This window comes from Amaranthus tricolor, chromosome 17 (genome assembly GCF_026212465.1).
Source record: "Amaranthus tricolor cultivar Red isolate AtriRed21 chromosome 17, ASM2621246v1, whole genome shotgun sequence".
Classification (NCBI taxonomy): Eukaryota; Viridiplantae; Streptophyta; class Magnoliopsida; order Caryophyllales; family Amaranthaceae; genus Amaranthus; species Amaranthus tricolor.
In genome coordinates, this window is record NC_080063.1 from 11,463,135 (window position 1) to 11,480,806 (window position 17,672).

General features: G+C 28.1%; 1 protein-coding gene across 1 annotated transcript; it reads left to right on the forward strand.

Annotated features, from left to right (window-relative positions):
- The first annotated feature begins 2,478 nt into the window (after positions 1-2,478).
- Positions 2,479-10,475, forward strand: LOC130804835 (probable purine permease 4). The gene is made up of 2 exons (XM_057669451.1): positions 2,479-3,269; positions 9,771-10,475. Exons 1-2 carry the CDS (start codon positions 2,605-2,607, stop codon positions 10,261-10,263), a joined length of 1,158 nt encoding a protein of 385 aa, XP_057525434.1. The 5' UTR covers positions 2,479-2,604; the 3' UTR covers positions 10,264-10,475.
- Positions 10,476-17,672: the final 7,197 nt, after the last annotated feature.

Genomic DNA, 17,672 nt, shown 5'->3' on the forward strand with positions numbered 1-17,672 from the left:
TTAATCATCTTTATCGACATTATCGTTGATTCGTTTCTTATTGATTTATTTTTTTCATTCTTTTTAGTAAATATTTTAATAATGATGACAACTTGACAAGCAATGAATTTCGTTAATAATCAAGTAATCATCAAAGATACGTCCGCAATATTATAGTATTTTTATATTATATAAATATTTAAAGGAAAAATAAAAATCTAACCGATGGTCCGACCCCCCCGTCCCGCGAGTTGGAACCGCCGGAACCGCCAATGAACCGTTTGGAATCGCCTGAAACCGGAACCGGAACCGTTCGTGACAGGTTCCAAATGGAACCGGCCCAACCCGGACCATGGCCATGCCTACTTTAAACAATATTTATTGAGAACTAACTACATTAATTGAGAACAATCATTTTTCCATTACTAATCATATTTATCTTATAAGAAAAAGAAGGATTTATTGATATAACTTAGGCCTCACGCCACATACAAACCCTGATGTTAATCCTCCAAGCTAGGAGCCAATATGCACATGGGCAAGGGTTTGTTAGGCATACACGTTACATACTTACTGACTTGTGTGCATCGAGAATGTCCCCGGAAAACCGTTTCACACCGTTTTTAACCCTTGTTGATTCCGCAGGTGAAAGAGCATTAGAGTGATCTTACTAAAAAAATATTGGGAGGATAGCAAAAACAAACCTCAATGCCCCACTTAGTCTTTCTTAAGACAAATCTTTGACTATTTCACACTTAGTTCACAATCAATTATTTCAGTCTGATATAGGATCACCTATAAAATAAAAGTCAAACTTTAGAGATATCATAAATACAGTACTTACATTTTGAATAAAAATGATGAAATAATTCTATAAGCTGAATTTTTTTATAGATATTATTATCCCTAAAAGAAACTATTGTTAAATTTCTTTTTTTTTTAAATTGAGTTCTATATAATTAAAAATAACGATTTTTCTAACCTATGCATCAATTTAGTTTACAAAATACATAAATTTGTTGAAATATGATTTTTAATATTTTTTAAAATTAGCAATTATAATGGAGTAAATCTTTAAAGAATATATCAATCCGATTCTGACAAATTTACTTATTTAATGCACAGATTAGAAAAACGATTGAAATAGATAATTTAATCTTTTATTATACATAGCTTCTAAATAAAATTTTCCACTCCATTACCACTAAACGTCTGAACGCAAAAGTCTCGACATATTCATTAAGGATTAGCATTAAAGATAAAAATAATTATTATAGTACATTTAATATTTTGAATTACCAAAGAATAACAAAACCCCTCAAAAAATCTAGATGAATTTAATTATTCAAATTTAATGTTCTTTCCTAAATTTGTTGATTTCATTCCCGCTTATAAAGGGTAATAATACATATTCCCTTTTATTTATTATTACTATTACTATTAATTTTGTTTCTATTATTATTTTTTTTTGTTTTTTACCTTTGCTAATACACAATTTAAATATCTCTAATTGTACATAATTAAAAATAAAAAAAATAATGTAATAAATTTACATTAATACAACTTAAATAAGATCTCACTTGTTTGTGTTTTAACTTATATATTAAGAATAAAATACTCATACAAATTGGGGGTGTTTGGTAAATGTTTTTTCTATGTAGATAAGGGATTCAATTAACTTATAAGCTTACTTTTTGTTTGGTATCAAATTTGGTTAAACGAATCTGTTACTTAAGTGTAACAAATAACCTCATTTTGTTTCCTCTCATTTAACAATGGTAATAAATTCCCTTTCTTCCCTCTTTCTATCTTGCGAAATTCAGAAACTTCGGTACACTTCTATCATAACTTTGTGTTTATCACCTGCACTTAGGAAAATCAAATTTCAGCCCATGTGAATAATTTAAAATAATATTATATTTTATATTTTTTAAATCTAGTTTTCAGTAGTAGTAGACCCAATAATGTAGTGGAAAATTAAAATTTATTTTTATTTTATATTTTTTAAGTTTGACTTTGTTGGTTGTAAATTGTTGTTCATCACTTTGATTACTATAGAGGCAAATAGCAAAATAATGGGAAATAATATGTTTCCCTTACCTAATTATACCAAATAACTAATTACCTAAGAGTGACCAATAGATTCGATAATAGATGGTAATTTACACTACAAGTCATTTACATTATCACCATTCAGTATTAACAACCAAACAAACCGTTAGAGCTCTTTATAAAAAATTAAAAGTCAAAAATTTTGATAAAACATAATTATTAATTACATCATTATTGCATTGAAATTATACAGTATTTTTATTTTAAATTTATTTATGATTTAATTAGAAATGTATACACACATACCAAATGAAAAAAAATCTTAAATTTAATTTTCTTTTATTAATCTTTTCAACAAACTCCCTAAAAACCCTTAAAAAAGTTGACACATTCACACAATTCACACACACCCAACTCACAAGTCACAAGACATGCACAACTAAAGAACCCCAAGTGTTAACTCCTTTTTGTTTGATCACTAACATTTTTTTTTCATCCTTTCAAAAAATCCCCATTATTTCCCTCAAAAATAATCTCACTTCCTCCATTCTCATTATTTGTCAACCTTAAAGAATGGAGTCCCTCAGCCAATCCTCGCCGCCACAACCACCACAAAACACCCAAGAAACCACCCCATTAAGAAAAGAACCAACCCAAAAAATAAGAACCAAAAAAAGTTACATAATTTTATTAGTCTTAAACTATTTGTTCTTATTTGTAGGCTCTTTAGCTTCTTCACTTTTAGCCAAATTTTACTTCATTCACAAAGGCTCTAGTCGGTGGGTCTCCACATGGGTCCAATGTGCCGGTTTTCCCATCCTTTTATTCCCTATTTTTATACCTTATTTCTTTAATTTTACCCAAAGAAAACCATTTAAAAAATTTACAAAAAAATTACTAATATTTTCTATAATTATTGGCCTTCTTTTGGGTATAAACAATTTATTATTTTCATGGGGTACATCTTATTTACCAGTTTCTACATCATCTTTGTTATTATCTACACAACTTGGGTTTACATTAATCTTTACTTGCCTAATTGTTAAGCAAAAGATTAATTTTAATAACTTAAATTGTGTCATTTTATTGACATTAAGTTCAATTTTATTGGCTATTAGTTCGAGTCATGATCGACCCAAGGATTTAACCAAGTTCCATTATTTTGTTGGCTATTTTTGTACAATTGGTGCTGGCTTGCTCTTCTCTCTTTATCTCCCCATCATGGAAAAAATTTATAGGTATTCATTTTTTCTTTGCTTCTTTTTTCTTTATTCTTTATATTCTTTAATCTTTATTTTTATGGTTTTTTAATTTTTTTGACAATTCTATATGAAAGTTGACCGGCTCAAAAGTCCACCATTAAAATTATTTCAATAATATTTGTTTAATTTTATAAATGCATTTATATTGAATATTATTTTGTTTAGCTTTTGTGAATTCTTAATTGTTAATTACTCTTTCCCTTACCGTTTCATTAAATTAGTTATATTTCTTATGTGCTTTATGGATAATTTTCAAAGTATATTTGAGTTTCTTATCTTCAAATACATTTAATGAAAAATTATATTTTCAAATAGATTATATATAAATATATAAAACATATCTATATTAAAATTCTATATATAAAGATGAATTTAACAAATTTTCCACGTGAATACATTTTAATTAGCTGAAATTATAGTAGCTAGCTAAATTTATGATTGTTATTGCATTAGTTATATTGTTGGTGACTAAAAGCCAATTTGCATTTAATTCTTTTTTCTAGTAGAAGTAGGCAATCAACCTTAAAAATAAATTAAAGTTTGTATTAAGGTTTGTACTAAGCTAGAAGTGTAGAGTATATAGAAAAAAAGTTGTTCATACACTATCTAGAGTTTGCCTTAATAAGATGCTTTTTTACTTAAATGGAGTACACTCAAAAAAAACACAAGAGTATTTAGTAAAATAGTTGTTGCAAGATTTTTAATAAATATACATTAAATAAAAAAATTGAGCTTTTATTAAAAAGATAAAAATTATAGGCGGATTATTTTATAAAGATATTCACGAGACCAATACTATAAACAAGATATTATGAAGAAAAAATTTTCGAAAATAATTTAACATTTCACTCATTATTTATTGATTATTTTTAATGATCTTATCTTTAATATATATTTGGTCTCAGCATATCTGATGACTATTGTAGGAGGGAAGAGGTGAGGTTGTGATCGAATTGTGTTGTTCAGATCACAAGATAATAATCCAAAGATATATGGGACTATCGTCGCAGATAAGTGAATATTTGAATTATTTTTGACAATTATAGCTATTATCAAATAGAGTAGTTAGATTTAAAATTTATATAAATAATTACAAAAGGGTGGACGGGTTCTTTCGTAATGTATTTTTTTCACTTAAAAGATCATGTCCATTTTGGGTAGAGGTGTTTATTTGGGTGATCAAGTCGGTTTCGAACGGGTATCATTCCGTTTATTTGTATTTCAGATTGGTCATTTTTCGGATGCGTATTACGGCGGGTCACACTCGGTCAGGTTGGTTAGTCACGGTTCAATTGAAGATCGGTTATTTGAGCTATCGGGTTAGCATCTGTTCGGTGTCGGTTGAAGTTCGTGTCGAGTAATCAATCGGTCTCGGACTGTCATCGGTTAATAATTGGTTCAGTTTTATCGGGTACAGATCGGATTCGGGTGTTATTTTCCGGTAGACTTCGGCTACGAATTAATAATTACTATAGATCGAGTCAATATCAGATTAAGTTGTTCGCATTGTTTAATTGCTAATAAGATTCCCCTTAATTAAGGCAAAATAGTTAAAATGCAAATCAGTTAATGATTATTAGTTTGTTACTTTTACTTGTTTGACTGTAAATTAAAATTAAAGTTTTATCATTTTTCATCTAAATTGATTAAAAATAGTTAAATAAACATTGACCATTGATTATTAACTCTAAATATATGAAACCATGTATGTATAAAATTTAATTTATTAAAATTTCTATTACTTTATTAGATTAACTAATAAGGTGATTGAATATTAGTCGATCATACCTTTATGTTAAAAATTGGTTTAGGTTTATGGCATTTCGATTAAAAATTCGTTCGGGTTAAGTCGATTTTAGTTGGATCAAGTTCGGTTTTGAGCATGATTCGGGTCGGGTATGACTCGGGTCAGTCACTATTAGTTTCGGGTAATCTTGGTTAACGGTTATATGTCGATTATAAAAATCGGTCGTAGTTCGGGTTCGATTTTACAATTTTCGATCGTAAATTGGTTCGGACACAACTTTGGTTCGGATAATATCGATTCGATAAACCTAAAAAGATACATATTTTCGGATCGGTTAACTTTCGGTTCGGATTTTCGGGGTTGGGTCACATTTAAACAGCTCTAATTTTGGGATTGTATGCATGCGGATTAAAGGGGGAAATAAGGAGCGATTTGGATAAATCTATACTAACATGGAAATATGTTACTTAATGATATCTATATCTACTTATATATGCATGGATGATTTAGAAATGACACATTATCCATATAGATTATGGATGCATACATTTCATATTGAAGGTGTAAAGCTTATCTTGATTGCTTTTCAATCAATTTTAATATTAATATTAATGATTGAGGTAAAATAATAATTAGGAATTCATTGATTTATTCAAAAATTTACAAACTAATTTATTTATCGAGTAAGCAAAGTGACGAAAAATGAACCCTTGTTGTGAGTGTGAAAGAAAAAGAAAGACTTCAATATAATTTTTTTTTTGATTTTATATTAAGCTCTTTTTTGGAAGTACATTTATATTTAAGATTTGCCACTATTAAAAAAAATACTATTATAATAAGCAAATAATGTTTAGCTGCATAAATCATCTGTTTAGGATATTTTGTAAACTGTTAGTTATTATTAGAGAAAAAATTTATTAATAAGTAAAAAGTCATTATAAAAAGCTGATTAGAATAGTTTTTTTATTATTATTTTAGCTTAAAAGTCAAATAAGTTATTTACCAAATAATTTTTTAAGTATTTTGACAAATTACAACAAAAGGGGAACTAAAATGGTAACACAAATGCCATTTACCTAGAGTTGTTCAAAAGTGATCCGACCCGAAAATCCGATCCGAAATCAAAAGTAAACCGACCCGAAAATGTGTTTATTTTTTAGGTTTATCAACCTGAAATTACCTGACTCGAAGCTATACCCAAACCAGTTTACAACCGAAAATGGAAAAACTGAACTCGAGCTGTAACCGATTTTCTTACCGACACATAACCGTTATCCGAGATTACCCGGACCTAATAATGACGGACCCGAGTCATATCCGACCCGAATCATGCTCAAAATCGAACTCGATCGGCTAAAACTGACTTAACCCGAACAAAGTTTAGATCGAACTGCTGTAAATCTGAACCAATTTTTTACATAGAAGTATAATTGACTAATATTCAATCATCTTATTAGTTATTCCAATAAAGTCATAATTATTTTAATAAAATAATTTTTATAAATACATGGTTTCATATATTTAGAGTTAATAATCAATGGTCAATGTTTATTTAACTACTTTTAATCGAATTAGATGAAAATTGATAGAACTTTATAATTTTTAATTTCCGGTCAAACAAGTAAAAGTAACAATGTAATAATGATCACTAATTAATTTGCATTTTCACTATTTTGTTTTAAGTAAAGGAACCTTCATATTTATTAAAAATGACTAACAACTTAATCTGATACTAACTTGATCAATAGTAATTAGTAATTCGCAATTCGTAGTTGAATTGTACTTGAAAATACCCGAACTCTATCTGTATCTGGTAAAACCGAACCAATTATTAACCGATGACAACTCGAGACCGACGGAAACTCGACACGAACTTTAACCAACACCGACCTGATGCTAACCCGATAGTTCGAATAACCGATCTTCAACCAAACCGTGACTAACCGACCCGACCCGAGTATGACCAGTCACAACACGCATCCGAAATATAACCGATCCGAAATACAACTGAATCGAATAACACCCGTCCGAAACCGAACCGATCACCCGAATGAACAACTCTACATTTACCAAACATTATCCACAAATCATTTAGAAAGAAAAAAAGTAAATGAAATAGAATTAGAAGTATACAAGTCACACATAATGCCATGAGTGATACTACAACAAGAATAGAAGGACAAGTGCCCAGAGTGGTGTTATGCAAATGTTTGGTGATGCACTTTTTAAAATTTGTTTTGTCCTTTCTTTTGGTCATAATTCATAAACAAACATCAGTTGCATCGTTGAGTTCCATATAATAAATACTTCATTTATTATTGCTTTCAATTCGTGTTATTACAAATAATGCGATTATAACTAGACTGTTAATACCTTCTGTTGGGCGGGTTTTGGCTGTTACTATTTTTGATCCGATTAATTTTAAGTCGAATTAAATTTTGTGTTGAATTATTTTCGATTTAGAATGAGTTTGAGTGGGGTTGAATTTGAGTCAATTCAATTTCTCGCATTTGACAAATATATATTAATAAATTTGTTCCTATTGAAAATTTTTCTTAAAGAAAAAGATTAATATACTGATTTTAATGTTTTAACAAATAAATTTTAACTCCAAACATAAAAATTGACTAGATATATAGTAACTCCCAATTAGATATGATGATGTTGCTTAGAAATATTGAGAGTTAAAATGTTTGGGATTAAATTAAGATTGTTTTTTATCCATATTTTCCTATTTAAGGTTCAAATTATACATTTATTATGGATCAAAACTTTTAGGAAAAAATGATGCTATGCGCCATATTTTTTTGATGTAGTATGAGTAAGTTAGAGAAGAGAATCTCTACACGTAAGGAGATGAATAAATTAATCATTTTTATAAATAGCGAAAATTAAACTTTTGTCACAATATTGAAAAAAAAATGCATCATGCATGCTCTCAAACTATATCAATCCATAATTTTCCATATGCCACATCTAAGATATCCCAACAAACTTATTATCACAGTCTATGATCTATAAATAAATAAATTATCCTAAAATAAAACACAACTAACATCATCTATTTCAAAATCGCATGTGTCTTTTTTTCTTTCAAAGCGAAATAATGATGTCAATTTTATTCATTTGACATAATTAATGTTTACAATTATACAATTAATGATGACATTAACTACACAATTAGTCATGTTGACTTTTTTATTTGACTTAATATTTAGTGAAGTAAGATCTTATAAAAATACAACTCCCCGTGTCATTGTATTATTACTATATTTATATTTTTATTTATTAATCATACTTTCACTAATGACAATAACTATATAATAGGATTAAATACTTAATTTCTATGTATATAAAATATAATTATTAAAGTCGTACATTCCAAAGTATTGTCTAGTAAATAAAATTAAATCTAGGTACTTTTTATTTGTAATCTTGTTTTCTTGATATAATTCCCATATTTTTATTCTTAATTCAGAATTAACTTTTCCCTCTCTTTCAAGTTTGCTATCCTTTTATTTTGGGTTGTTATTTTAATTTTTAAATTTATATATTTTATTAGTTTGCTATCATAAATATAAATCTATTATTTGCATTGTTTCATTTTATTTACATTATTTTCTGTGCACTTGTTTTTTTTTTTAAAAAAAATACTTATTCCTCATTACAAAATATTAAAATTTTAAAAAGTACTAAAGTTAAACTATCTTGCTCTAGCAAAATCAATGGTAAAATTATCTTGGGTGGATTAAACTATCTCATCACATGAAAACTCTGATTTTGTGCTAGAAAGGAAGTTTACACTTGTACACGCAAGACCTTCTTTAGTATAAAAAGCTAAATTAAGTCAAAGCTATAAATTATTTTTGATACCCACGTACTCAATGTATAAATAAGCACCATATCTCTTTTTTTTAGAATTCTATCCACTTATATTTTTTATCTGCGTAAGAATGATCATGTGAAAATCAAAATTAGAATTTTTTTTTTTTAAATATGGTATTTTTTCCTTTCACTGATACATAATTTGATTTTCTTATTCATTTGATATTAGACCTAATTCAGAGTACTATTTTGATTGGGAGTGGCTTGTTAGATAACATTCATTGTAATTAAAAAAAACTTAAAAAAACATTAAAGGTGTGTATGGTGTGCCCAAGTAGATATAAGTGATTTAAAAAGATTAAAATTATGACTTTGAAATTATATCATAGTATGTATCAGTTTATATAGCTTTTAATGGTGCAAATAATTATTTTTAAAAAGTTATACTTTTTAGTGTATGGAAATCAAAAGTAGTGTTTAAATAAAGTTTAAATAATTTTTAGTTGTGTATAACTTTAGATAAATACAATAAGACAAATGCATTAGACTGTGAAAATATTATTGTCTTGGTGTAAGTAAAAAATTTCAAATTTCCAACAAATCATAATTTTAAGATAATGTTTTAAAAATATATTTACTTTGTATACGTCCTATACTCCTATTTGATTTGCACTATTTTCTTATATGTTAATGATCCCCACAACTGATCTCTTCTAATCTTATAAACGAATTTATTCTCCTTTTAATCTCATCCACCTTTTTATTCACCCAACTTATTATTTATCTTGTTAAGCAACTACAAAATTATCTATCCATGTGTATTGAACTAATTAATTTTTAATCAATTTACATAGTCCAAAATTAATTAATTTGTTTTTACGTAATATTGATTGATATTGATGCAGGGAAGTTTGTTGTTATGCCATGGTTGTGGAAATGCAGCTAATAATGGAGATGGCGGCGACGGTGCTCGCTACCACCGGAATGGCTTTAGATGGTGGTTTTCATGAGATGAGGAAGGAAAGTAAAGGCATATTTGACCTAGGCCCAAGGATGTATTTGCTGACGGTGGTGGCTACCGTCATATGTTGGCAGTTATGCTTCATGGGCACGGCTGGGATGGTCTTCCTAACCACCTCGCTCACCGGAGGCGTGTGCAACACTGCCCTCCTTGCCTTGAACGTGCTTGGTGGCGTCATCGTCTATGGCGACCATTTTGGTGGTGCAAAGGCCGTGTCCACCGTACTTTGTGCATGGGGATTTTGCTCGTACGTGTATGGATTGTACGTAAAGAAGATGGAAATGGAAATGGAAATGGAAATTGAAAAAGAAAAAGGAGGAAATCATGAGAAGATTAACGAGATGGAGATGACTCAAATTGTGATGGATAAAAATTAATTAGTGTTTAATATTTAATTATACCCAAGTTTAGAGCAAAAATTGTGGTATTATAATTAAGTTAATATGTGTGTAAATTGTGAAAATTATTGAATTAGTGTTTGCTGTACATGGAAATATAAGAATTATATATGTAGGAGGATTTTACCATGACTAGCTCAATTATGTTAATTCTCATAGTTTAAGATATGAAATATATTTTGTTAATTTTAATGGGGTTAAAAATTGTTGAAATTTTTGTTTTAGAATATATTTTATAATGGACCGGAAGACATAAAATGATTCGTTAACTTTATGTTTTTTTATATTTTTATTTATATAAAGTTGATTCGTTAACTTTATATTTTTTTATATTTTTATTTATATAAAGTTGGAGATGAATGAGTATGTTTTTCAATCAAGAATTGACCAAAATAATCATCTTGATTTATCATAACATACTTAATATGTCTCGATGAATTTATCACAATTTCTTTTAATTCTACTTAGTATGTCCTTCAACTTTGTAAATATTTATAATGGGTTGTGTCTCAATTACATTTTTTAATTATTATCTATATATTTTCTCTCACATATATTTACCATATTCATATAATTTAATTGTCTTTTACTATTTTCTTAATGTTTACTCCAGAATTAGATGTTGTGATCATTTGATTGACATAAGGAGTAGTAAGATTGTAGCTACTCACATTGAGAAATGACATTAGTATAAAGTTAGAATATACTTCCTCAGAAAAAGTTTGAATATTTAAACTTAGTCCTGTTAGAGTTTATAACACATTAGTTAGTTTATATAAAGTAAAATGGACATAATGGTTGTGCTATATTAATCTCCAAGCTAAACTCCAACTATTCAATGACCCAAACAGAAATCACTCTCCATGAAGAAATGCTATTTTAAAATTTTATATATTTAATTTTGAAATTAAAATTTTGTATCAAATTGTTCTTTAACATTTAAAGTTGTTTTGAAAACGGTTGATAGTTAATTGTAATTGCAGATTTGATCAACTAATTTTGAATTCGCTGCTATAACAACTTGTTAAAAACAACTTATTTATAACGATAAGCTATTTCAACCAGGTAATTTATAAAACATTAAAATTGATTGATTCGACTACACAATCCTCTATTAATATCAAAATTTGAATAAACTAAAATTACGATAAGTTATTTTATCAAATACCCTATATTTGATGATTTTTGTGACTTTTCCTGACATTTCTTGGTATACTAGTTATTACTAGAAAAAAAATGTACGTAATTCCATCAACAATTGATCATTTCTAATTTTAGCATTTGATCACTTCAAGTGTACTCTTATGCGTTGAACATACATCTGCCCAGCACTTAAAAGATTGGTCATATGCTGATCTACGTTAAGGTGGTCACAACTAGAACCAATACAAAACTGCAACACCACTTGAACATTAAAAAAATATGGGTTTGGATCAAAACTTATAAAAAATTGAATACTTTTAATTTATTTACAAATACAAAAATTTTATATTTAAAATCTAAGATGGTTATATGAAGAATAGAAAAGACGAATTTATTTGGACAATTAATAAAATTCTAAAACTAATTTTTTCGTTCGTGTACAGACATACAGTGACAGAGCTTTTAGTGGGCGAAAATCATACACAACTCATCCTTCAAAGTCAACTAAAAATATAGTAAATTTTCAATTTGCCTATCAATACAACAAATTTGTTTTTAATAGAATATATTTAGCGACATATAATTTAAATGTCACTACTTCAAATTTTTAATGGTATATAGGGTGGATTTAATGACATTTATTAGACCATTTAGCAGTATAATAAAAAATCATATTAAAATTTTTCACGATATAAGATCTAGTGGCATTTCTCATAAATACCACTATAAACAATAGTAACAATTATGTATGCTACTAAAGGTCAAATAAAGTGTCACTAAATCACTATATAGTTAAACATAAAATAAAAGTCAACAATTTTTACACGAAAAATATAAATGAGTAATATTTTTTTAATGCCATTATATCTAATATCCCAAAAAGATAAATTTATTGTACTGTACAAAATTATTCAAACTCCATCTTTAAGCTTTTCCCAACTCACAATATTCTAAACTCATTAATAATTTTATATTCTTATCTAGGGGTGTTTAAAGATATATGTTCCGAGTTATCCCAACCGTAATATCGGGTATCTAGTTTTAAAAATCGGATATATTATCCGATTTTTGAAAATCAGGTATTCGATTTTCAAATCGGATATCAGATCCAGATCAGTGTATTGGTAAAACCGGGTATCCGGATATTCGGTTTTCTATTATTTATTTTTTTATTTTTTATTTTAAAAATATAAATATTTTTTCTTAAAAGTTTTTGTTTTGGTTGTTAAATTTACTAATATATACAATTCTCAATTATAATTAAGTTGTACAACTAATTTATTGTTAATTAATTTAGACTTTTGAAAATCAAATCATATTTCCAAACTGATTTGTATTCTAAGTTTAAAAAATAAGCCTTTTTTAATGGTTTTAAAAAATAAGCTTGATTAAAAAAAGATAGCGAAGTAAGTTTAAATATGTATGTGGAAAAAAAAACATTAAATTATTTTTAAAAAGACAAAAAAAAAATAATTTGAAAACCGAATATCCGACATCCTATCCGGATTAAATCGGGTATTTGATTTTTTTGGAGTGAAACCGGATAGTGACACTATCCGAAAAATCGGATATTCGAATTTCCGGATCCGAGTCGATTCGGTTTTAAATAACCCTAATTTTACCCATGCACTACCTAAAGGCTTAAATACTTTGACATTAAAATCATGATTCCGACATTATTGTTATAAATATAAACACAAACAACTAGTCTTTTGAGAGACCGTCTCATTGAGAGATGTATGTCAAGTCCAACCCATTAAAAATTAAGGTTTATTTACTATATTTTTAATGTCTACTTACATTATCCTTAATGTTTACTAACCGTATCTTTAATGCCTACTTTCAATATTTTAAATGTTATTTTTAATGTGTATTTATTATATTTTTAAAAATATATAATGGATGGAGGCAATTAAAAATGTCTAATTTGTAAATCCAATAGGAAAGGAGGGGACGTGTTTGTCAGTCCAGTGTAGTACTTGTAACCTTGACCAAGATAAGTAGCTTTGACAATTGACACATGGTATAGGCAAAGAGGCATACACAATCATGTGACAGTCCACACTCCACAAATAAACAACTGTCAATAGTCAAGACTCGAGATTAATAAAGTATTTCCCTCGTGACTCAGTTTAAGAATTAGAAGTACCAAACATGCATTACATATTTACATACCTTAAGGTAAAGTCACTATAATTTGACTATAAAGAACAATATATTTTCTTATGTCATGTATATGTCACTAGTGCTTGCGGATCTAGAATTAATCAAATCATATTTATAATATTTTATAAAATTAAATGATAGGAATACCTTAATTTTTTTATTGAAACCGTCCTACCATGAAACAGCCTTAATAAAATCAGCCCAAACTCTTAAAGAAACAAATTGTCGCCATATACAATTCAAATTTTATTGTTTTGTAATGATTTATTACTAATGGACTACTTATATAAGCTTGTCTCACAATGAAACGGTTTCATACAAAACTTACTGTCAAAAATATATGCTTAACTTTTAGATATATAATTTTATACATAAATTAAATGCTGTCAGTTGACATTATTTATTGGCCCCAGTAAATCAGGTACAAGTAAAGTGAAACGAATGCACTAATAAAGTTAGACTTTTGCATATTCACATGTAGAGTACATACATGAGATCAATATTAAGTAAGTCAATTACGTTACCAACTTCGGCTTGACCATGCAAGATTGAAAATTCAACCAATACGAAAAATCTAAAGCTCACTAGAATCATGCACCGTGGAAGATTCATACTTTAAAAACAGATGTTCGTTCTATTTTTCAGCTATTTCGTCATTTCACTGTTTACAACTTTTTTATCATGATCATTATTATTATCATCGTCATATTTAATATATTTCTGTCATATAAAAATTATATCGACTTATGATCATTAGACTGTAGGGCGGGATGGGAGATGGAAAATAAAACTTTTATAAAATGAGATAAAAAAATTGCCGCTGGTAAAACTCGCTCTCAGCTCGAGAAAGAACTGAAAAAAATTAGAAGATCGAGAAAAATTAGCTATATAAGTACGACAAAAAACACGATAAGGCATAACAAAATATGTGGATGATTTGAGTGCAAATTGTAAGCATTTAATGTCGATTTTATTTGTTAAATCTTAAATTAAGTGGTAGGAATCACTAGCAAACTTAAATCTTATATTGAATCAGTTAAAAGCCAAAATAAAATTTAACTTTAAATTGTTAATGTTGTATAAATTAAATTTCGCAATTGGCAGTGAGTATTGTTTAATTTGTCAATCTGATTGCAATAAGATAAAGGAATTCATTATTTGCATTAAACTTATAAGTAGGGCGAATGTATAAAACCTAAAAGTGTTAAATTAAAATAGTTTTAATGAAAAATTTATATTTGAGCCAAATTGAAAACTTTTTTTAAAAAAATAGTAAGTACATAAGCCCACAAGCTATAAATTAATTGACGACTGATGGCACAAATGTAAATATCACTTTCAAATTTGCAACCAAGTATAAGAAAGTTCAGTTCAATAGTCTCATTTTATATAGATAATAAATGCAGGGTTCTCAAGATTTACGATTTTCAAGTGGAGTTAATTGATCTCATAGCCAAAAACATATGCCTCCGCCCCTAATAGCTTTTATAACAAAAACTTAACGTAATTTAAAAAAAAAAATTGACAAAATTTGTAATATTTTTCGTTATTGTTTACAAATTTTAAATTATTTTCAAGTTTTTGAAATTTGTTCATATTATTTAAAAGTTTTTAAAAATGTGTTTCAGTGATTTCAAAATTTTATTTTTATTTTTATCCACAAATATTTAATTCCAAACCATAATATTATCATGCGAAAATTTGGCCAATCTATAAGAAATTTATCAAAATTTTATCAAAATTTTTATAATTTATATTAGTCAAAAATTTCTTAAACTGTACTAATTTTTCAATAAGAGTTCTAGCTTAGAAATTTTCCATCAAAATTTTTATAATCTAAGTGACTTAATAAAGGAATAAGAAACTTTTTCAAAAAAAAAGGGAATAAGAAATTTATTTATCCAAAATTAATTTTTTGGGTTGGGTTATAAATTGTTTTCAAATATAATCCAAAATGGACTTAAATTGAACACAAATTCTTGTGAGAGACGGTCTCTTTGAGATCCCATCTCTAATTGGGCTAACCCATTATATATTTTTTAAAATATTGTAAGTATGCAGTAAGAATAATGTAAGTAGATATTTAAGATATTGAAAGTAGACGTTAAGAATACGGTAAGTAAACATTAAAAATAATGTAAGTAGACATTAAAAATACAGCAAGTAGATATTAATCTTTCATAGGATGGGCTTGATATACGCCTCTCAAAGAGATGGTCTCTCAAGAGACTAGCTGTTGAACACAAATTCAGCATAGTCTACGCATATAAGATGGGTTGGGCTCTGTTTGGACCATTTAACACAGCAGCCCATTTTGAGTACCACAACCTTGTATCCATGGGCTGGTTACGCTTGACATTTAGCTCAAAAATTAGAATTACTCTTGTATGAGGTTATACATGTCCATACAAGGTGCCAAATTAAAAGAAATGAGTGTTTTAATTATTTTTTTTAGGAAATTAATTTATTTGTATTATTTAACTCAATTTATGACTTTCTTACAATAAAAACGTCTTAAATGAGAATTTATGCAATAATTTTAGCTTCTAGGTTTGGGAGATATTAGCGTCAATTTATCTCAAGAAAACAAAAAAAGAAAATGAATTATTTTAAACATTTAAACAAATGGTTCTACGTCCTAAGCTTTGAATTCATAGTTATTTTTAGAGAGTTGGTCCTGGGTCGACTTAGAGAGCATAGTTAAGAAAGTATCGGTTAGTACCTTAGTGGAGTAGAGCGTGAAGAATGTAAGCTAGTGTGATTAAAGAGTGCTGCACAATAAAAAAATATCTACTAAGTCTGTATTAGACTTATTATTTTCGTGATTGTCGAAGGACCTACAAAGTTAAACATGTTGACTGTAATCAATGAAATTAATTTGAAAATTTAAATGAGTGATACTTCTATATCAGACGTCCATTATCGATGGAGCAAAAAGATTTTAGTTTTATAATTCTAATCTAGTAATCTTTATCTAATTAGAATTTTTGATGGGATTCATGCGATAACATTTGGATAATAAAATATATAAATTATATATTTAGGTGAAGAAGGAAATCAATTGTTTGCCACCATCTAGCAAGTTAGTTACTAATTTCTTACTTTTCTTGTAAAATATTTTCGATAAATCAATGTCGTGATAAGCTTTAACGCCAAGTTAAAAAAAAAAAACTTTAAAATGGAGTTTATTTACTAAATTAACAATGGAAAAAGATGTTAAAAAGTAATTCACCAACACAATACAATACAACACGTCCCTTCCCTCAATTGTTGGACCAAAATGACTTTAAAAGGAAGTCCAAAGGAAAAATGCCTATGGTTGTTTCATAATATAACTTTAAGTTTCTTCAAGATATAAATATGTAGTTGTTAAAAACTTTTTGAATCATTCATAATTAATTTTTTTTAAAGTTATATTATAATTAATAGCTTTTTTGGTATAGAATTTTTTTTAATAATTAAGGCATTAAGGGGCGAGCAGCAATCGGAGTGCTTTGTGATAAAAAGTTCCCGAGGAGATTACAAGGTAAATTTTACCACTTTGCAATTAGGCAGGCGTTGTTGTATGGGACAGAATATTGTCCCATAAAGAAGGTTTTCGAACAGAGGATGGAAGTAACAAAAATGCGTATGCTAAGGTGGATGTGTGGTAATACTATGATGGATAGGATAAAAAAACAGGAGTTCGGGGAGAAGTTAGGGGTTGCACCTCTCTCCGCAAAGATGCGGGAGAACAAGTTGAGATGGTTTGGGCATGTGCAGAGAAAGACAAATGACACCCCAGTAAGAAGGATCGAATGCATCATAGTGGAGGGCAAAAGAAGTCGAGGGAAACCTAGGAAAACGTGGGAGGAACAGATTAAAAGTGACATGCATGAACTTCACCTCTCCAAGGATCTGACCAGAGATAGGGGTAGTTGGCGGCGCCTTATCCACGTCTTAGATTACTAAACCCGTCCCTTTTACCCATTGTTTGTTATTGTTCATTGCCTTTAATTATTGCTTTTTACCTTTATCTTTATTTTTAGTTATTTGTACATATTCTATTTATTCTATTTGTAAGTTGCAGGTTTCTCTCT

Bases quoted from the DNA above. Each gene is read 5' to 3' on its own strand.
- LOC130804835 (XM_057669451.1), top strand. From the start codon at position 2,605: ATGGAGTCCCTCAGCCAATCCTCGCCGCCACAACCACCACAAAACACC. The intron at 3,270-9,770 runs GTATTCATTTTT...ATATTGATGCAG, and splicing joins ATCATGGAAAAAATTTATAG to GGAAGTTTGTTGTTATGCCA.